The sequence below is a fragment of the Nerophis ophidion genome, linkage group LG13 (assembly GCF_033978795.1).
Source record: "Nerophis ophidion isolate RoL-2023_Sa linkage group LG13, RoL_Noph_v1.0, whole genome shotgun sequence".
Taxonomy (NCBI): domain Eukaryota; kingdom Metazoa; phylum Chordata; class Actinopteri; order Syngnathiformes; family Syngnathidae; genus Nerophis; species Nerophis ophidion.
The window spans coordinates 46,012,254-46,034,976 of record NC_084623.1 but is presented as its reverse complement, the minus strand read 5'-3'; the positions used below and the strand labels follow the sequence as shown (position 1 = coordinate 46,034,976).

General features: G+C 40.7%; 1 protein-coding gene across 2 annotated transcripts in view; it reads left to right on the top strand.

Moving 5' to 3' along the window:
* Window positions 1-22,723, top strand: part of dner (delta/notch-like EGF repeat containing) — a 120,899-nt gene that overhangs the window by 41,537 nt on the left and 56,639 nt on the right. For both annotated transcript variants that reach the window (XM_061919052.1, XM_061919051.1), the window contains 2 exons: window positions 17,262-17,600; window positions 17,676-17,770. In XM_061919052.1, coding sequence (XP_061775036.1) covers window positions 17,262-17,600; window positions 17,676-17,770 — 434 coding nt within the window. The remainder of the gene's footprint in view (window positions 1-17,261; window positions 17,601-17,675; window positions 17,771-22,723) is intronic.

The following is a 22,723-nucleotide window of genomic DNA, read 5'->3' as shown; positions in this document are numbered from 1 at the left end:
TCCAATCCTGGGATAGGTACTGAATTCGACACTTTTATAACTACAGACTGAATTATCTTCGTATTAGTTTAATTCCATTGTTCCAGGTTGATCTGGAGACTTTTTCTTCGTCAAAAACGACCAGGGATAAATCGAGCATCTATTTCTGGTGTCATTGGAGACCGCAGTCGTGTTTGGAGACTGACTTCAGTCCCCGACAAGCAGCGGGTGCGGCTGTCAGCCTCTCCGAATTCTCAAAGCACTCACAGGTAGGTTAAAAATGAGCTTCCCCTCCTTGAAAGACCAGCAGCCGCCACTAGCAAACAGGAATAGTCATAGTGTCTGCTTCTTCATAATGTTGCAATTTTCCATGATTACAAGTAGGCATGCCTGATAGAAAGTGCTTGAAAGTGGCTCTACTTTTCAAGTTAGATACATGCTACCGTTCAGCAATTTTACATGGCGATTTCAACACCTCCAAATTTAGCAATTAATGTATATACTGCATGCCTGGAACTGCACAAATACATTTTTAGGTAACTTTATTGCTTTGGAAAGCATTTTGGTCACTTCTGACTTGGGCTGTTTTAAATACTATGGATGATGACTATTGGTCCGTGTATGTCGCGGCCGTCCATTTTTCGTTTGGAATATAAACATAATTTAACGTAAAAATAAGTTGGCAGGACAAAAACAACAAACCCTGACAGATTCATTCCAGTGGAAAGAAAAGTTGTCACAACAATCCCAACGTGGAGTCGGTATTTGCGGTAAACTAATAGAATTAATAGTATTGGATGATTAACCATTCTCAGTGGTGAAGGATGAGGGATTTTGCTGCTTGCCTGGTCGTAAATACATGACCGAATCAGCCATTACCGACCTGTATAAGACTGTTAGCGAACTAGTGTCCACAAAATTACAGGGCGCGGACTCTGTCAGATTCACGACAAGATATTTGTGGAGCAAATTCTGTCGGCCAGAGGGCGAAAGCATCTAATAGACAGAAACCATTGGTAAGTTTTCTTGCCTTTTTACAATTTAATGTCTATTTTTGGAAATGATAAATAAATAAATGATAAATGGGTTGTACTTGTATAGCGCTTTTCTACCTTCAAGGTACTCAAAGTGCTTTGACACTACTTCCACATTTACCCATTCACACACACATTCACAAACTGATGGAGGGAGCTGCCATGCAAGGCGCCAACCAGCACCCATCAGGAACAAGGGTGAAGTGTCTTGCTCAGGACACAACGGACGTGACGAGGTTGGTTCTAGGTGGGATTTGAACCAGTGACCCTCGGGTTGCGCACGGCCACTCTTCCACTGCGCCACGCCGTCCAAAGTATCTTAAAACTGGTAACTTCTCTTCAACCCCCTGAACCTCCAAAACGGACCTTTGACCCTCAGCTGATATTTTTCAATGCCTCTATTGTAGGGGTGTAACGGTACAGAAAAATTTCGGTTCAGTACGTACCTCGGTTCAGGGGTCCCGGTTCGGTTCATTTTCGGTACAGTAAGAAAACAACAAAATATACATGTTTTGGTATTTATTTACCAAATTTGTAAACAATGGCATAACAAACATATACACACAGGGTCCATTGCCAGGGTTAATTTGGTCAACATATATAAAATAAAAACTAAATAAGATAAGGCTCAGAATGGTTTCTTAACAAAACCTTTCTACATATAAATTGCTTTTTTTTGATTGATATATTGAGACTTTTATTTGTAGATTGTACAGTACAGTACATATTCCGTACTATTGACCACTGAATGATAACACCCCAATAAGTTTTTCAACTTGTTTAAGTCGGGGTCCACGTTCATCAACACCCCCCCACACCCCCAGCCTGGCTAACTTGGCAGTAAGAGGATATATGGGCTTATTGTTCTTCCACCATAGAGGTGGGTCAACATCTAGTTTTTGATGCAATACAGCAACCCCCTGCCACCCCAAACTGGACAAGCGGTCAAAAATGGATGGATGGATGGTCTTAAATCTGCTGCTATGAAAACATTTGTTATTGCTTCAGCCCTGCCTGACTCGCCGAGGAGAGGCTGCTTGAATGCGGTTGTGCCGCTTCAAAGGGGTTAGCATGTTTGACGTGTTGGCAGAAGCATACCCTACTGCTGCTCAACAATGTCGGCAAACCTCCGTCCGCCATTGTTGTATCGCACTGCGCAGCCAAAGTTTTCCCAAACGGGAGATGTCAACGAGGCAGGAGGGTCTTCCAGCTCTAGCTTTTGCATGCTGTCCTAGCCCGGTCGCTGCTAGCCTGCCATGTGTTGTGCCTCGCTCGGTATTGTTTTCACAACGTGCGGTGCGCTACCTAATATGTCCGTGTGGAAACTTGTTTGGTACACCTCCGAACCGAACCGAAACCCCCGTACCGAAACAGTTCAATACAAATACATGTACCTTTACACCCCTACTCGATTGTTTTTTTTACCTCGCTTGGATCTTTGAGAAAAAGACACTTGCGCATGTGCAATCTCCCCATATTGTCATGTGGCCAGTGTGTTGCTCGTTGTCTTTTTGTGTGCAGTTGTCCCTATTTTCTTATGTTCTTCGGCAGAGCCAGTGCAACACACCTGGGGCCAATTCTAATTAGGCCAGCTCTTAAGCTCTGGACTGAGATGATTCACCTTGCCTTCCCCTGCGTTGTGCCTGTCTCCTCGTCTATGTTGCATCCTTAATAGCATGTATTCTCCCAAATACTTATTGTTGAAATTTAACTAGTAAGCCTGGCCTTGTATTTGTACTTTGTTTACTTTGCTACTTTGTTAGCTTGCCGGTGGCCTTTTGTCACCGGTAACTGCCAATCACAACGCATATGTCCAAACACTGTACATGGGATAGAGAAAAATGTCACGACCAGAACAGGACTCTGAACACAGATGCAGGATTTTCAGAAACAAATACTTATTCGGACAAGGGAAGGGGTCCAAAACGGGAGAAACAAAACAGGCTATCAAAAACAGAACTAACCTGAACTCGAAACTAACAAAAATATCAATAACTCAAAAACGCTCCGTCTACGGAGAGAAAAAGGGGCTATGAACAAAAACCCATCCATCCATTTTCTACCGCTTATTCCCTTTGGAGTCGCAGGGGGCGCTGGTGCCTATTTCAGCTACAATCACGCGGAAGGCGGGGTACACCCAGGACAAGTTGCCACATCATCGCAGTATGAACAAAAACTACTACCGGTAAGTATAACAAAAAGCGCTCCAACGGAGGTGATGCTAGGAAGAAAATCTTACCTGAGAAAACTTACAAATCAAAATACTCCCGTGGATCCAAAAAGGTACAAAAAACGTGGCTATGGCTGTGGATAATGCTATGGCATAGCTACGCAGAAGAAGATACGGAACACTCTGGCACAGGACAAGAGGAGGACGAGACATTTATACACATGAGGGAGGGTGACACAGGTGGGCACAATCAGGCAATCAGTAGAGACATCAGGCCAGTGAAACAGGTGGAAGAGCAAGTGATCTGAAACGAGAGGGAGCGTTAACCTTTTAAAATAAAACAGGAAATGACAAGACAACATGAAACCAGACGAAACCCAGACAAAACTTCACCCAGGTGTGACAAAAAAGTTTACCACTTGCGGTTTTAAGTCCCATTTTTGATTTTCAAACACATTAATGCAATCAGATAATGGACAACAATCCGTTTTTTGGGATTTTATTATCAAACTAAATAACGGGGAAAATAGAGTCCTATGATAAATTTTTTTCAATTCAAAATGAAAAACGGATGGCTGCAATGAACACGTCTTACTCAAATAAAGAATACACACTTGGTTGTAGTAATTAAAAACCACCAAAGCATAGTCAGCTAACTGTCACACATCCCGAACAAAATTTGGTTCTGCAACCTTTCATTGTCAGGTGTCGTAACTGTCTTGCCGACAGGTGACTACCACCTGTCTCTCCACCCCCTTTCACAATGAGGGGTGTTGACACTCTGAGAGTGGGAGGCAAATATATAATCAGCATCCTAGAAGAAGAAATGAAGGGTTCGGTAAGTGTATCGTCTTTTCACAGCACGATGGCACTCGGAAATTGCCGGAAGCAGATGGGGTGAGGGCGGGAAAACCCACACACTCGCACAACCCAATGTGTTTTGCAACGTTGCCTAATTGCTCCCACTTGCTCCTCCTGTAACTATGGTAACTTGATCGTAGTATTGGAGATGCAGAAAGACTTATCCAGACACGCTCATATTCAGCATACGCATCTTGGGATGTGATTGCTGCGTTTATGTACCTTTACGACTATGGATATACAAAGTGCATGCACCCTGCATGCCATTCAAAATTGTTTTGGGCTGCAGGAAAGTCGAATAATGATCGTGTCGCAGGTGCGCTTTTAATCATCCGTGCCCTTCCAACTGATTTGTGTGCAATTAGTTGAGTGACGAGGTCATTAAAATATACAGTACCCCTGCGGTTTAATCACCTCCGGCGCAAATGAGTCACGGTTCCTGCGTGAATAGCTGTGAAACTGGTGAAATGAAGCTTTCAGTTTACTGCTGCAGAGGGACAGCAGATGGCATCAGTACCTCCTGAGGTCAGAAGTTGCTGCTGGTGACTGTTTACTTCAAAAGACACCTGAAATTACCACTGGCGACTGGGATGGGTGCTGAAACTCCAAAATGGTACTGATGATGACATAAATGGTAGAAACCAGACCAGATAAACTGGGCAGCTCTCTTTGTCTCATTTCAGTGCTCATGCAAAAAATGTGTAAGTAATGTAGCATCCCGACAGAGACAGTCTGACGCTGTTTTTAACATTTATTGACAACCTAAATACGTGAACAGGAATATTTTCAATCATTCTTGTTTCTATTTTGCCCTCTACAGATTCCACACCAGCAACACAACACTTGCTCATTATCCACTCAACACCAGGTGCATTCATTAATACCGGATTTCTCAACATCAATATGACAATACAAGCTGGTCGTTACACTAACTTCATTTTCCTCAATAATATACGACTATTGCATATAGGATTCATTTGCATAAATCGGCATAAGTGTGTATCAATTGTGCAGTGAAATATATGCACTTAAACACTGGAAGGTTGGGCTGATTTGTCTCTGTGCAATATAGAAAATGACAGGCTTTTCTCACTCTTTCTTGTCTCTCCTTCTCACAGAGACATAAAACAAGTGCACCTTGTTACTACATTTGTCACATACTGTCGCGTGTGCAACGTCATACGCTCTCATGGACCAGGCAGGTAGCGGCATGGGTATAGTTAGCTGTGATACTAGCGGAGAGATACGGGTGGTAATACGAGAGAAGGAAGGTCGAATCTGGTAACAAATGAAAGAATAATTATTCCCAAGAAAAACAGCAGGGGGTCCAACGTCTGGCGGTGGTTTGGCTTCAAGCGGGAAGATGTCGAACAGACAACCGTAATATGTAAAGTATGCGGCGAAAGCGTTGGTACAAAAAGTAGCATTACTGCTAATATGTAGCATCATTTGAAAAGTCAACCGCTAGAGAATGAAGAGTGTTTGAAACTCTGCATGTCAAAATCTCTGTTTGGTGCCACACCCACAAAATGCCCAAGCCACCATTTCCACATCAACAACGTAAAAAAAAACTAGTCAACAACAGAAGGAGATAACGTCTGTAGGAACCTACCACATAGCGAAGGACATACACTATTTGATTTCCTATTATGCAGCTCATTTTTATTTGATAGTTATGGAAATATTTTTTGTGAAATTATGCACAAAAGTGCACATTATATGTTTTAAACTATTGTAGTGGGATTCTGTCATAAAGGGCACTTTAATTTAGTGTTGTTTTGAGATGTCATCTTAGTGACATTATGCACAAAAGTGTACCAAAACCTTATTATAAAATGTCTCTGACGATCTTGCACTTTCTGTTTTGGAAATGACATGAATGTTTGTGCCACTGCTTAATTACTGTTTAATAAATACTGTTTTGGAAAAATGTCTTAATTGTGGTTTCCCTCTCTGCATGAAAGTTTAAAATGAGCATATATTAATGCAGTATGAACAAGAATGTTTAGTGTAGACACATAAAATCGTCATACTGCTGCGATTATATGTATCAAGTGTTCATTCAAGGCTAAGGCAAAATATCGAGAATATATCGTGTATTTTACATGGCCTAAAAATATCGAGAATATATCGTGTATTTTACATGGCCTAAAAATATCGAGACATTAATAAAAGGCCATATCGCCAAGCCATCCTGGGAGGTATGGAATTAAAGTACAGTGGTACCTCAACTTATGAGTTTAATTGCTACTGTGAGGGAGCCCTTGACTCAAAACACTTGTATCTCAAATCAACATTTCCCATTAAATGGAATTGTCGATTGGTGCTTGGCCTTTCCAAAATGTCGCAATAAAAAAAAAAAATCTATTTTAACATAACATCCATCCATCCATTTTTTACTGCTGGTCCTTTTTGGGGCCGCGGGGGTGCTGGAGCCTATCTCAGCTGCATTCGGGCGTTAAGCGGGGTCCACCCTGCCTTTTAAAAAGAAAAACTAACTTTTTAATGAGAAATATTGTATGTAAACAGTACAATAGAAAGTACGACAAAGTTTGTAGTTGTTTGTACTACAAACAACTGCAGGAGTTTCATTAAGTAATGTAATATAAATGTACAGCTTTTACTTTGGCGAGTGGAATTTAGGCCTGGGCCAATGAAACGAACAATTAAACACAGAACCAATTAAACTTGTATCCTGAGGTACCACTGTACCTAAATTACTGTTCTGATCAACTGACTTGTCAAAACATTCTGTAAAACTACAAATATATTTGTATGTTTTCCTTCTTCAAAGTGTCAGCATGGCACTGTTTAGTAGTAGACTTTTGATTGATTGGTTGATTGATTGAAACTTTTATTAGTAGATTGCACAGTTCAGTACATATTCCGTACAATTGACCACTAAATGGTAACACCCGAATAAGTTTTTCAACTTGTTTAAATCGGGGTCCACGTTAATCAATTCATGGTACAAATATACACTATCAGCATAATACAGTCATCACACAGATTAATCAGAGTATATACATTGAATTATTTACTTTATTTACAATCTGGGGGGTTTGGTTGATATCAGCACTTCAGTCATCAACAATTGCATCATCAGAGAAATGGACATTGAAACAGTGTAGGTCTGACTTAGTAGCATATGTACAGTGAGCAGAGAACATAGTCAGTTCAAATAGCATAAGAACAAGTATATACATTAGATTAGTATATACATTATACCTACCAATTTAGCACCGGTATCGGATGATATGTAAAATCCAAATTGGCACAATTTGGATTTTAAGTCCAACTATCTGAAATTACATTGCTATAGTCGCTCAAAAACTAAAAAGTTCCTGTCACAGTCGGGTGCAATTTCCATTGTGGAGTCCAATTCCCCCCCTGACTCAGCTAAGACCCTAAACTCTAATAGCTGTAAAGATCTTGTAGTGTGAGCTAATGTGTTTGGAGTGATTTGCCCTCCCTGATCTGCTCTGAAAACGGTCGTAAACTCCAAAATAAAACCATGCATAACACAACAATAAAGTTCACTGCGAAGAAATACAATACAATAAAATATACCTTACTGTCCCACTTAGGAATATTTGCCTCGGACTCAGAAAGTGTGCCAAAAATGTATTTTAAGGTCAACTGCACTTTTTGGGGGAATATTGCCTATAATTCACAAACTGTGTTTGAGACAAGAGCACATATGTATTTCTCTTTATTGTGCTGTCTAAATTCTAAAAAAAAAACAGCTGGTAGGACACGGCTAACAATGCAGCTAATGGTATTCATCTGTTTTGTATATATTGCCCTCTAAAATACATTAAAAAAACAGGCAATATTAATCCGTTTATTTACATGCCTTTCGTGCATATTAACAAAGTATTGGCGATATTGTTCTTAGCAGCGATGCATTGATCACAGAGATTAAGTAACTACTGCAGCTCTTGAAATACTGAGTTGGTAAAAGTTTGCATCAGTTTATTAAACATGCCTCACACCTAGGTAGTAGAAGGTTGTTGTCATAAACAGAGAAGTTGGTCAACTTTGACATTCAACTTAAACCCAAAGATGCAGCTAGATGCTTGTTTGATCCCATATTATTTTTTTTTTGCTTGAGGAGTGAGGATTATGTCGCATGCCAAGATGTAAACAGTCCATCAGGCATCCCATTGAGAGCAGATATTGTACAGTAAGTGAGTATTCATTATGTTAGTTTGTATTTCTTGTTCAGCACTTACCAATACTGCTACTTGATGCTTGTGTTTCTCTATGGCATGAGTTGCTTAGCGTCTAAAACTTGTAACCCATCCTCTGTACATTTTAGGCTCAAAAATATAAGGTTTTGGATAGGGCTGCGAATCTTTGGGAACCACACTATTCTATTTGGTTCCTGGGGGTAACGATTCACTTCACAACAATCTCGTTTCAAATCAATCCTTTTTTAAATAACATTAGCTGCCAGTTGTATGATCAACTACATTCCTCCATAAAATAGATAAACAGCACTCATACTTTTTTATAATATTATAAAATAAAAATAAAAAGGTTTTGTTTTAATAAAATTAAACCCATAATTTTCATAAAGCTTATTACAAATAAGGCAACAAAAGAAGTATCCAAGACTTCACATTTGTGAAGTGAATCTGTACAGCAGATGTTGGCATCTACAGGACAGATACAAAAAAATAAATAAATATATATATATATATGTATATATATATATATATACTTATATATATATATACATACATACACACATATATTTTTGTAAATATGAATATAAACATATATAAATAGATATAAATATAAATGTACATGTATACATATTTTTGTAAATATAAATTATATATATATATATATATATATATATATATACGTTAGGTCAGGGAAAAACACAAGGGCTATTTCATCCCTACAAGCCTGTTTAACAGGTGTCCCTGCTATATACTGTGTATATGTGTATATATATATATATATATATATATATATATATATATATATGTATTTGAAGTGTGTTTTTACTCGTCATAGATAAAAATAATTGTGTTTTTGGACATGAAATCTGTGCATAACTGGTTGAGTTATTTTGCGGACAAACAGAGAAACAAGGCTAGGCCAAAACGTAACCACTTTGACAGAGGTAAGAAAGTCTGCGCTCTACCGGAAAACTCTTCGCAAGATGCAGATAAACTGTCACAAACAATCAATCAATCAATCAATAAATGTTTACTTATATAGCCCTAAATCACACAAATTGGTTATATCAGTGTTGCTTGAAACTCAATGCCACTAAAACTGTTTCTATGTTTTTCTTCAATTCTAACATTCCCCATGGCAACATAAACATCTCAGTTTCTGGTCAAAACATGCAAACTGTGACGGAATACAAGTATCTTGGAGCACTAATAGACTCAAAACTGACATTCAAATTTGACATAAACGTTTGTAGGAAAGTAAAATACAATTTAAGCAAATTTCCGGTTCTTCAAGACTATTTATGCAGTCAATGGTCCTGTCACATTTTACGTAGTGTTTCACCACTTGGTCCCAGGCACTCAAAACCTCACTAAAACCGTTAAAATAATTATACAAACAAACAGTAAAAATACTTGACAAAAAAACACAATGTTTTCACCAATGCACCTTATTACAAAAACACCATCTTCCAGATGGAGACATTAGATCAAAAACTCAAATCTCCGTCTATCCTGCAAGGTCATTTAGGGTTTATCTTCACCTCCACTTAGCCAGTTTGTCAACGCACGGAACACCTCACATCGTGTAACCAGAAGGGCCGCCCGGAGAGACTGTGTGGTTCTACTGAGGAAGTGTTCCTTCAGCCAGAGTGCCTTCTCTGTGAGGCATCCCAGGAGTGGAACACAGTCCCCAGGCACATTAGAGAGTTTGTCTCTTACAATATTTTTAAAATACACCTAAAATCATGGTTTCCAGAAAGTCAGAGATGTCAACGCTGTCTGTCTGAATTGTACTTGTTTCATCAATTAATTGGACTTTTTTGGATCTTTACGGTGATTTTTTATGTACACCGAAATTATGTAACATTGTATATAATTATGTTATTTGCTACTGTTGCTCATCACACTGATGGACTTTTTAAATTTTATTGTCTAATCATTGCTTTTAGATGGACCATTTTTAACATCGGTCTAGGGACAACATGTACAATAGCTTTATGGCTAATTCTGGTACATTTGCAGTAATGTTTTTAATTAATATACACTGTTAAGCCATATTTAAGTTTTTATTTTATTTTATTTTATTTCATATATTGTCAATTGCTTCTTATATTGTAACGTCGGGGAGGAATGGTGGCATACTTGGTGAGCCTCCCGATTTTCCCGGGAGACTCTCGAATTTCAGTGCCCCTCCCGAAAATCCCCCAGGGCAACCGTTCTCCCGAATTTCTCCTGATTTCCACCCGGACAACAACATTGAGGGCAGCCTTAAAGTCACTGCCTTTAGCGTCCTTTCTCACCTGAAAAGGAGACTATTATATATGTCTCGGTTATCCGTTATTTTATCTATAACCCAAAAAGTAAGCAGGCACGGAGCTATTTCTCAGCGTGTGTTTATTCCAGCCGGCACGTTAATACACTGACACACAACTTCCGGATTCCCATCATGCATTTCTTCAAAACTACGGCAAGTAATAATGTCCAAAAACATAACAGAGACGAAGCAGAAGAACGAAGAAGAGACATGGCGACGACAAGTAAGAAGAAGTAGTACGCTTGCAAGGACCAAAATGATTGGAAAAAATAATTTTATTTCATCCAGGACAGCTTGAAGGGGAAGGGGTATGCTGCCTGCAAATTTGGTAGATCAGACTCCTCCATTGAACACGGTGGCCGAACAGATATACTCATTCATTAACGTATTATTTATGTACACATATATATACACACATATATATATATATATATATATATATATATATATATATATATTGTTGGATTTGGTTGTCTTTTTATTTCCTCGTCAGATTTTAGAACAGCTAAAGTGTGAGCCTTTTAAATAGACCTTGAATTTGGAATGTTGGAATGAAGACATAACAATCCCTATCTCAACTGTCCGAGGTAGGGAGGAGAAGAAGAGGGGCGGGTGAGAGTGAGTGAGGAGGGAGAAACTGCCATTTTAGGATTAGATCAATTTGGACCGTGCCTTTGAAATGTTGCATCTAGATTGATCTCCCAAAGCGCTTTGGTTATAAAATATCAAAATGAGCAACCTCTGTCTCTGATTGATTTAAAACCAGCATATGTGTCATAAAAGAACCTGGGGGCGTTGACCAAAGTAAGAACGGGTCAGAACGCAACAATTTTGGAGGCTTTGACCTGCTCCGTTTCCGACCTGGGCCGGTGCACCCCTCCTTAGACGACCTGGTAGTCCCGAGCTCCCCCAGGAGCACCATATCGGCACCGAACTTAGTGCGGACACCCGATCGACATAGTCCACTGCAGCTCAGAACTCCTGAGCTCAAACGATCCTCCAACCTCAGCCTCCCAGTAGTTTGGATTACAGGCGCGCGCCACCGCACCCGGCTGTAATCCAAGCTACTATTCTAAGGAGGGGTGCACCGGCCCAGGTGGGAAACGGAGCAGGTCAAAGCCTCCAAAATTGTTGCGTTCTGACCCGTTCTTCCTTCGGTCAACGCCCTCCAGGTTCTTTTATATATATATACATATGTATGTATATATATACAGTATATATATGTATGTATATATATATGTATGTATATATGTATGTATATATATATATATGTGTGTATATATATATATATATACATATATATACATATAATACATATATATATACATACACATATGTATATATATGTATATATATGTATGTATGTATATATACATACATACATATATATGCATATACATACATATATACATATATATATGTGTGTGTGTGTGTATATATATACATATATATGTATGAAATACTTCAAAATATATATACCCCCCATCTCTTGAATTCGGATGTCTCAAGGTTGGGAAGTATGCATGGTGGTGATGCGTGGATTGTTCTTAAACGAATGCAGCAGGAACTCCAGAGACAGCGTGCAGGTAGGAGACTGATTTAGTCTCATAAATCACACCAAAAGTCAGAAACAAACAAAACAAACCAAGCGTGCCTAATACACAGGAAGCTAACAGTAACTCACAAGGAACGGTAAGGTGGGACTTAGCGCTAGAAAAACACAGGGAGCCAGAAATCATCGAACGTAACAGATGCATTAGGCAAACAAAAGCACCAGCATGAGAGAGGCGGAAAGGCAGGACTAAATAGCTCTCTGATTAGTGCTCGGGAACCAGTGAGTGTCCAGAACACTAATCAGAGGCAGGTGAACATAATCAGCACCCATGACAACAAAGAAAATCCCAAAACAGGGGTGCTGAAACAGAACTAAAACAACCGGTGAATCCAAACGAAAAAACAAACTATGATCCGGGCAATGGTTCATAACCTATATTTTATTTTACTTCTTTCTCTTTTGGCTTCATTTCTCAGCTTAGCTGTTTTTACACCCAAGATAAATTCCTTGTAAGTATAAAGGGACCTGGCAATACAAAAAAGATTCAGATTCTGATTCATATGGTTCGTCATATTCTAGAACGGCAATAAAAGCTTGTTCCCTGATGTCAAGGACGAGCGGTCTGGAAAATATATGCCTAGTTGGATGGACGGACTCCTTTCCTCAAGGGAGTTCACACGCCAATTGCAAAACAATTAACTCTTCTTTTGAGTGTCTAATTGCTCCGATTGTAACTGCAGGCGCAAACGGCTCAAATGGGTCAATAAAAGTCATTATCAGTTTTTTTTATAGAAACAAATTAATTCACATCATTTACTAGATCCCAAGGCTATTGTCATAGGATAATGAGCAGCTACAAATCAATGATACAGTCGTTGTACAGAAATGCGTTTTGATTGTGAGCAGGATAAAAATATACAACTCACAAAATTCCTGTCGGAGATATATTTCATTCATTGGACAGTGACAGAGTATTAGCATATGGACAGCTGCTTCTTTTCTTTTATTAATTTTTTGGAACACTGATCTCTTTAAAAAGAGGACCACATGTGTTTTTGTTGTTGAGACATAACTGGTTTCCTCGGTTAGCACTCATCCCTACTTCCTGCCTCCCGCACGCTTTTTTTTCCCCCCCAGGGCTTATCTGCAACACATACAGTAGTTGAATCATCTTGCACCAACAAAAATAGTAATTTTGTGTTCAGGAATCAATTCTCTTGCCTCTTTGCTGGCTATTTTGTAAGTTCTGGCTTACAGTAAGGGTGGGCGATACTGCCCATCCATATCAATGTGATGCTTTTTACTGAAAAATGGTCAGGATCATTAAAGAACCACCATTACATTTTATGTAGACCACAAGATAGTGTTTTACATTTAGAAAAAAATAAAAATAATATGACCCCTTTAATGCGCCCTGTAATCCGGTGTGCCTTTTGTATGAAAATAGACCTGACTAGACCCACTCATCAGCAGTGCGCCCTATAAATAAAACCTCTGTCTTGTTTATAATTAATTTTCAGGTCTACTACGCTACTGTAATTTAATGTTTGTAATTGATTGATTGTTTGACACTTTTATTTGTAGATTTGCACAGTACAGTACATATTCCGTATAATTGACCACTAAATGGTAATAAGTTTTTCAACTTGTTTAAGTCAGGGTCCACGTTAAATAATTCATTATGGTGGTACTTGGAGAGCCAAGTGTTTTCTGAGACGGTACTCGGTGAACAAAGTTTGAGAACCACTGCCCAAGCTTACAGTGTTTGGTGTGGAAAGTTTGAGTGACAGTGTGCTAATTCTCCCTCATTAATGGTGTTTTGAAACTTCCACAAGAGCGTTAACAAGGTCAGGGTCTCTTTTTATCTCATGTTAATCACACCACATGTGGTGGAAAATAAGCAGGGGAAATAGCTTTTAAAGTCCACCCCGCGTACACATGTGACGAATAAAAGAAATAGAAATGAACATCTTCATCCACAGTTTATTTGCTTGGGGACTTGGTTTGAGCGTTATTATCGCGCGTCTGTTATTCGGTCTCTTCCCAGGTAGGCACTTTGTTTTTCTCCTGCGGGTATTAAGTCTGTTTTGTGAAAACATTTAAATCATTGAGTTGCAGACATTAGAAGATGCTTCAGTGAAATCCTTCAAAAAGAAAAAACAACTAAGAGAGCTAAAGCTTAAGAAGCAAAGGCACTGTGATGTCAGCTAGCCATGCAAGCTTTGTCCTCCTTCACCTTCAACATTCTTACAGGAATATGTTTGTCCAAATGTGCTTCAGTATTGATGAAAGGACTCAGCATGGTGGCTGCCAAGATGTGTTTTTTTCATAGTTCTGTGTGTTTGCGTACGTGTGTGATTTGTTTTCCTTCCCTGGTGGGGACCACTACCAGATATTTGACAAACCCTGTGGGGTCAGTTGGGATCATCTGGGGCAAACACACCGCACCGCACTGCAGTGAACAGAAAACACTTTTGTCATACTTGGTGCAACTTTCTTTAAAAAAAAAACCTAAAAAACACTTTTTGCCATTTTAAAAAAATGACCACATCTGTTGTGTACTAGGCAAAGTGAAGGAGGCGACACCAAGGCAGAATTGTGTTTTCATAGGTTTATTTAAACCTTTGATGAATGGCTTCGCTGACTCTATACGCCGCTTGCTCTCGTCAGGCCCAGGTGCGCTGATGGGTGATTGCATGCAACCTTGTCGCTTCCTGGGCCTGCTGGGCCCAGCGCGAACGGGTGCATGTTCAAATGAGCAGCCAGAGGAGGACTTGTGACACTCAGAAGCATGAGAGACACGGGTTCGAATCAGCGCCATGACAACATCAAGCTGATTGATTGATTGAAACTTTTATTAGTAGATTGCACAGTACACAATACATATTCCGTACAATTGACCACTAAATGGTAACACCTGAATACGTTTTTCAACTTGTTTAAGTCGGGGTCCACGTTAATCAATTCATGGTACAAATATATACTCAATATATACTCCTCTCTGAGCTGCCACCTTACCGTGGTAGAGGAGTTTGCGTGTCCCAATGATCCTCGGAGCTATGTTGTCCGGGGGCTTTATGCCCCCTGGTAGGGTCTCCCAAGGCAAACTGGTCCTAGGTGAGGGACCAGACAAAGAGCAGCTCGAAGACCTCTATGATGAACACAAACGAAGGACTCAGATTTCCCTCGTCCGGACGCGGGTCACCGGGGCCCCCCTCTGGAGCCAGGCCCGGAGGTGGGGCACGATGGCGAGCGCCTGTTGGCCAGGCCTGTTCCCATGGGGGCCGGCCGGGCACAGCCCGAAGAGGCACTGTGGGTCACCCCTCCAATGGGCTCACCACCCATAGCAGGGGCCATAGAGGTCGGGTGCAATGTGAGCTGGGCGGCAGCCGAAGGCAGGGCACTTGGCGGTCCGATCCTTGGCTACAGAAGCTAGCTCTTGGGACGTGGAACGTCACCTCACTGGGGGGGAAGGAGTCTGAGCTTGTGTGCGAAGTAGAGAAATTCCGGCTGGATGTAGTCGGACTCACTTCGACGCACAGCAAGGGCTCTGGAACCACTTCTCTCGAGAGGGACTGAACTCTTTTCCACTCTGGCGTTGCCGGCAGTAAGAGGCGGCCGGCTAGGGTGGCAATTGTTGTTGCCCCCCGGCTCAAAGCTTGCACGTTGGAGTTCAACCCAGTGGACGAAAGGGTAGCCTCCCTCCGCCTTCGTGTGGGGAGACGGGTCTTAACTGTTGTTTGTGCTTACGCACCAAACAGCAGTTCAGAGTACCCACCCTTTTTGGGTACACTCGAGGGAGTACTGGAGAGTGCTCCCCCGGTGGATTCCCTTGTCCTACTGGGAGACTTCAACGCTCATGTTGGCAACGACAGTGAAACCTGGAGAGGCGTGATTGGGAAGAATGGCCGCCCGGATCTGAACCCGAGTGGTGTTTTGTTATTGGACTTTTGTGCTCGTCACAGTTTGTCCATAACAAACACCATGTTCAAACATAAGGGTGTCCATATGTGCACTTGGTACCAGGACACCCTAGGCCGCAGTTCCATGATGGACTTTGTAGTTGTGTCATCGGCTTTGCGGCCTCATGTTTTGGACACTCGGGTGAAGAGAGGGGCGGAGCTTTCTACCGATCACCACCTGGTGGTGAGTTGGCTGCGATGGTGGGGGAGGATGCCGGACAGACCTGGCAGGCCCAAACGCATTGTGAGGGTCTGCTGGGAAAGAATTCCACTTTCAAAGCTTCAACAATTAGTTTTATCAGTTCCCAAACGTTTATTGAGTGTTGTTAAAAGAAAAGGTGATGTAACACAGTAGTGAACATGCCCTTTCCCAACTACTCTGGCATGTGTTGCAGCCATGAAATTCTAAGTTAATTATTTGAAAAAAAATTATGAGTTTGAACATCAAATATCTTGTCTTTGTAGTGCAGTCAATTGAATATGGGTTGAAAAGGATTTGCAAATCATTGTATTCCGTTTATATTTACATCTAGCACAATTTCCCAACTCATATGTAAACGGGGTTTGTATATATATATGTATATATATATATATATATATACAAAATCTCCTGATGATTGAGGGAACCCCCCATGAAACAGTTCTGTAGAGATGAAGTAGTCTTATGATTTTTCCCACACCTACATACATATATATATATATATATATATATATATATATATATATATATATATTTATATATATATATATATATGTATACATTTTGACCAAAGAACCACAAGGAAGTGTTTTATATTTAGAAGGAAAAAAAAAGACCCCTTTAATGGGCCCTATAATCCGGTGCGCCTTTTGTATGAAAAAAAACCTGACTATACCCGCTAATTGGCAGTGAGCATTATAATTCGGTGCGCCCTACGGTACATAACATACTTTACATTCAGTGTGCAAAAAAGCTTTTGTAATGAAGAAACGAATTAACCTCCATGAAGTAGATTTAGTAGGTGAGGAACATCGGGGAGATTAATGATCTCTCTCTTGTTCTATATTGTGTTTAGGGAACAACAGTCACATTTGCACTAATGCACTTTAAAGAACACACTAAATGAGCTAAAAAACTCAGTTTGAGCATGTTTTTGTTCTGTCTCTTAGCACCAATTCCCTTACTGTGTCTCTATTTATTCCGCTTATTTCAGTTTTTCAGAGACCCATGTTCCAGCAGTCCCTGTCTCCATGGAAACTGCAGCCTGCACAATGGAGAGGAGGAGGGGGAGCCGACTTACACCTGTGAATGCAGTGACGGCTTTGAGGGCCCTAAGTGCGATCAGATGCTACTGGACCTGGCTGACTGGGAGCCCGTAACACCGTCTGCCCCTGAACTGGCCACCCCCGTCGCTTCCACAACACCCGCCGCCACTCAGCCACCACAGCCATCCACCGAGCCCACCAGCACAACACCGGTGCCTCAGACCCTGCAGCCGTGGCAACCCAAAACTGGGCAGCGGCTTCTGTTGGTGCCATGGGAGGCAGACAGGGTCAGAAAACATGGTTTTTTTTCGGTTGTTCATGATGGCAGAACCGGCTAAACACAACTTTATGTTTGTGTTTAGGTGACAGAGGGCCTGCACTGTGTGAGCCCAGAGCTGTGTGAGCTGACAGCAACTCTGACTTTATCTCTGGAGGTGCCAGAGGAAACGGCTGTAAAGTAAGCTATCACAGTCGCTTTTTGAGCAATGCTACATCAAAACCTATTTTATTTATTGTTAGGGGTGTACCAATACAACTTTTTCACTTTTGATACAATATACAGTGGATCCTTGATTGATTAACTTAATTTGCTTCTTCAACAGGGTTTGTAAATAGAAGAGTTTGGATATTGATGCAAATATCTCCATAAGAAAAAAATGTAAACATGGGTTCCAACCTTAGTAAAAATGTGTAGACTTTAAACACAATAGTATGTGATATACAGGACTGTATACCATACATAACATACCAAGGTTGTGACGAATCAACTCTCTATTTAATAGCAAAGTCAAAACAACAACTATCTGAACTGTCCTCGTATGTTGCTGCCATGCTGACACGCACACACACACACACACTGCCACTAGCCTTGTGGTGCACTCACAGGCGTCTTAATTACCAAGATTAGTTTTAGACTGCAACAATTATTCAAGTAAGGACAATTATTACATACAGTACAGGCCAAAAGTTTGGACACACCTCATTCAACGCATTTTCTTTATTTTCATGATTATTTACATTGTAAAATTGTCACTGAAGTCATCAAAACTATCAATGAACACATGTGGAGTTATGTACTGTTGCTTTGGACCAGGCGTTCCTTTGCTAGGAATTTAAACTGCATGTCTCTCCCAAGTTCTTTCAATGACACATAAGCTGATTTTCAATGAATCCCAGACAATGAATAGCTTATCTTGATATTTTATTACCAAAGGTTTGGGAGACCAATCTAGATAAAACCTTTCAATCGCATTGCCCAAATTGATCTAACTCTCAAACGGGAAGACACTACTTCTTGAATCCGCAACCAGCTTCCATCCTCCCCAGATGGGACATACAGGTCCTTTGTTCAAGAAAATATAAGATATTTAGGGAGTACTCCAACTTCCTACATTCCAAAGCTTCAAGGCTAACACACAGTTTACTTGCGGGTAAACAGAAAGAGAACAAATGAAAGAATACTAGCTGTTTTGAAATATGACTATGAATATAAAGAAATAATTGTAAAATATGGATATATGTAGATATCTATCTCCGTCAGTACTTAACAAAAAAGGTAGAATAACTGAAAACTTGTATTTTGTTCTAGTTTCTTCAAAGTAGCCACCATTTGCTCTGATTAGTGCTTTGCACACTCTTGGCATTCTCTCGATGAGCTTCAAGAGGTAGTCACCTGAAATGATTTTCACTTCACAGGTTGCTTGAAGCTCATCGAGAGAATGCTAAGAGGGTGCAAAAAAGTAATTAAAGCAAAAGGTGGCTATTTTGAAAAAACTAGATTATAAAACATGTTTTCAGGTTTTTCACCTTTTTTGGTTGAATATATAACTCCAAATGTGTTCATTCATAGTTGTGATGCCTTCAGTGACAATCTACAATGTAAATAGTCATGAAAATGAAGAAAATACATTGAATGAGATGGTGTGTCCAAACTTGAAGCCTGTACTGTATGTCAAGCTTGTGTACTAGTGTGTGCTTAGCTGTTGTGTAGTTCCTAGTAGCCTTTAGACTGCCATGTTTATCTTTTGAAAATGTCTTCACTAAAATACAAACGTGATTATAGGAGAACTTTTAGCTCTTAACTGGCTGTCCATTTTTGCACAAGTAAACAAACTGCAGTACTACTCGCATCGGAACATTTATATCGGAGATTTTAGATGCTAGTCGATATAATCCGATTCTCGTTTTTTGGTCGAAATCATTATCAGATCGGTATACCGCTACACATTACACTATAGCTGTCAGGATTATTTGTTGTCGAACCCCGCTACGACGACCAGGACAAGATGTAGCACGACAGGTAATAGCTGAAATCAAAACAACACGACAAGAGCGACATGTGGCAACGACAATACAAATGACAATACAATGATCCAGCAACTGACACAAGACAAAGGAGGTACTAATAGGAGCCGGCTGATTGGAAACAGGTGTGGCCAGATGCCAATCAGCCGCAGCTGAAGGGGAACACAGCACTCAGGGAACAAGACAGGAAGCTGACAAAATAAGAGCACTTGACAGGAACTAAAAGACAGGAAATACTAAACACACTGAGGAGGAACACAGCACTCAGGGAACAAGACAGGAAGCTGACAAATTAAGAGCACTTGACAGGAACTAAAAGACAGGAAATACTAAACACAGGAAACAGACAAATGCAGAGGAAAAAAACTAAAACATAGACAAACTGTCAGGCGTAAGCCTGACAATAGCCTTAATGTGGGCTATGGTAGTGTCTCTGTGAGTCAAAATTTCTGAACTTACTGTAGGTTATAATGACCCGAACAATAACATTTTGTACACTAATCAAGCCTCAGAACAACAAAACACTGTGCCAGTCTTAATGTCCGCAAGTAATAGAATAGTAGCACCTTCATTTTGTCTTCATGTCTGTTTTTACAAACAATTCATAGACATTGCAGTGGTGTGCTGTCCCTCCGACTGACCTATGGGACCAGAAACAATGTATTACTCTTGCAGGTGTTGTACATCTTTTCAGCATACACGCTCGTAAAAAAAAGCGTTACAATATCTCTGTCGGAAAGGTCAATGAATTATGCAGGAGTAAGAGTCAAGGACAAGGTTCCATGTCCTTGATGTTGCCCTCCATTTGAAATGGTGAGTCAGTGATCATGGTGGGAGACAGGAGATGTGCTGTGAGAATTAATCAGCTCAGGCAGCATTGTTTGTGTACTAAGTTTTGTGAGTCGACTCCTTTTGCTGGGCTGAATGCTAAACTGCAGTACATCGTCACTGGCTGTACCACTTTGACTGAATCCACTTTTTTACACAGTACAGATTTGCTCCTAAAGTCATCTGAATTACTTATAAGACCCAAACCCGTTCCATTTTAACAAGTAGTCCATTTTACTGTGTAGTGTGTACCTGGCATAGAATCATTTAGATGCCTGTTTACAGTCACACTGCTATTGACCAGTCTATCATGTGTTTGCCAGCCAAATAGGCTCCTTAAATGACAAAAGAAATGGATGGAATAGTAAACATATACGAGATAAGAGAGCAATGCCTATAGCAAAGCAGTAATAATGTATAATGGTGTGCAAAAATGTAGTGATTCTACTGTCAATGGGAACATAGTTTATGATACTACAACTTTTCTCTGGAGGCAGGAAATACTGATTATAATCATTCATAAGCAGCTAAGAGATTGTTGCATCATGTTTAAAACCCACTGCAATGTAAGCCAATGGCAACATAACAAATTGGTTAGTCGGTCCTAACTACCGGTAGTTTGCTCCCCAGACACAATTTAATGAATCGTAGTATTCTTATGCTGTATTTCGGAAAACTGGGAAGTCAGGAAAGTGCTTTGCAACGTTGCTCCAGGTTGGACCACTAGGCCACGTGTGCTCTTAGTGGGGTCCAAGGGCCAAAGTGAGTCCACTGAGTTGTTTTGTTTAGACCACCGTAGGCGACTTCTCAAATATAATAAATATAGTATTCATGCCGACCCCTTTTCAGCTCACATGAATTAATGAGGTCCCGATCAACCTTTTTCGCGATCTGATTTCCTGCGCTTGCAATGTAATTTATCAGTTCTGAAAGTGTTTTGAAGTTGCGGTTTCGTGTCTACATTTAGCACGTCTTATAGGTGTGTGCGAGTAGGCACAGTTACGCACAAATGGTCCGAAAGAGGTGATCGCTGCAATGACAGACAATGGCGAAAGATCATCGTCTGAGCTCGTGTCAACAATATTGATATTTGTGTCAAAAAATAAAAATATTAAAAATATCATCTGTCCAGCGATTCGATTTTTGAGTTGATGAATCACTTAAGGGCTGATTTGGAAAAAGCAGTGGGAGTTTCTTTTATTAATAGTGTTTGTTTTTTCATGTATCCATCCATCCCATCCATCTATTTTCCTACCGCTTGTCCCGTTCAGGGTCGCGGGGGGTTGCTGGAGCCTATCTCAGCTGCATTCAGGCGGAAGGCGGGGTACACACTGGACAAGTCGTCACCTCATCACTGGGCCAACACAGATAGACAGACAACATTGGGGTTAAATCACCAAAATGATTTTTGGGCGCGGCCACCACTGTTGCCTACTGCTCCCCTCACCTCCCAGGGGGTGAACAAGGGGATGGGTCAAATGCAGAGGACACATTTCACCATACCTAGAGTTCGTGTGACAATCATTGGTACTTTAATTTAACTTAACTTGGAGGAAGAAGGGATTGCCCCCATTAGCTGCATTTCTAGCCACCTAGAACAAGACAATTTTTACAAGTTACAATACAAAAAAAACAACTTATTTTCCTGTCTCTTGAAAGGATTGTGAACGATCGGCAAAATTCCCGAAAAAGTGCAGTTCCCTTTAAGTGTAACTTGGTCACTCGCAACATGACCACTAATATCACACACAATTGTTTCGTTTGCAGTTTAGAGTACACTCGTACAGTAGCTCATGGCATATAGCTCGAATCAAATCCTACCTCGTACTACTACTAACCATCCATCTATTTCCTATGTCACTCGTCCCCATTAAAGTCACATATTTGCTAGAGTCTCCTGAAGGAATTAATAAAGTACTATCTATCCAGAGCAAGGGTCTATAACATACGGCCCGCGGGCCAACTGCGGTCTGTGAGACGATATTATGCGGCCCGCACTTTGATATGACAATTGAATGTTGGTGCGGCCCGCGAGTTTAATATGAACGGCGCCTGACAGCGTCATACTTGCCCACGTCCCCAATTTTTCCCGGGAGACCCCCAAATTTCAGGGCACCAATTCTCTCCAAGCCCCTGTCGATTTGTACCATATCAACAATATTCCGGGAGTGCCATTACGGCACTGCCTTTAGCGACCCCTACATCCTGAACTGGCAGCGTGCAAGCCCAGTTGTATGTTGCATCTGGCCATTCAAGATGCACGTCTGTCATTGCAAGA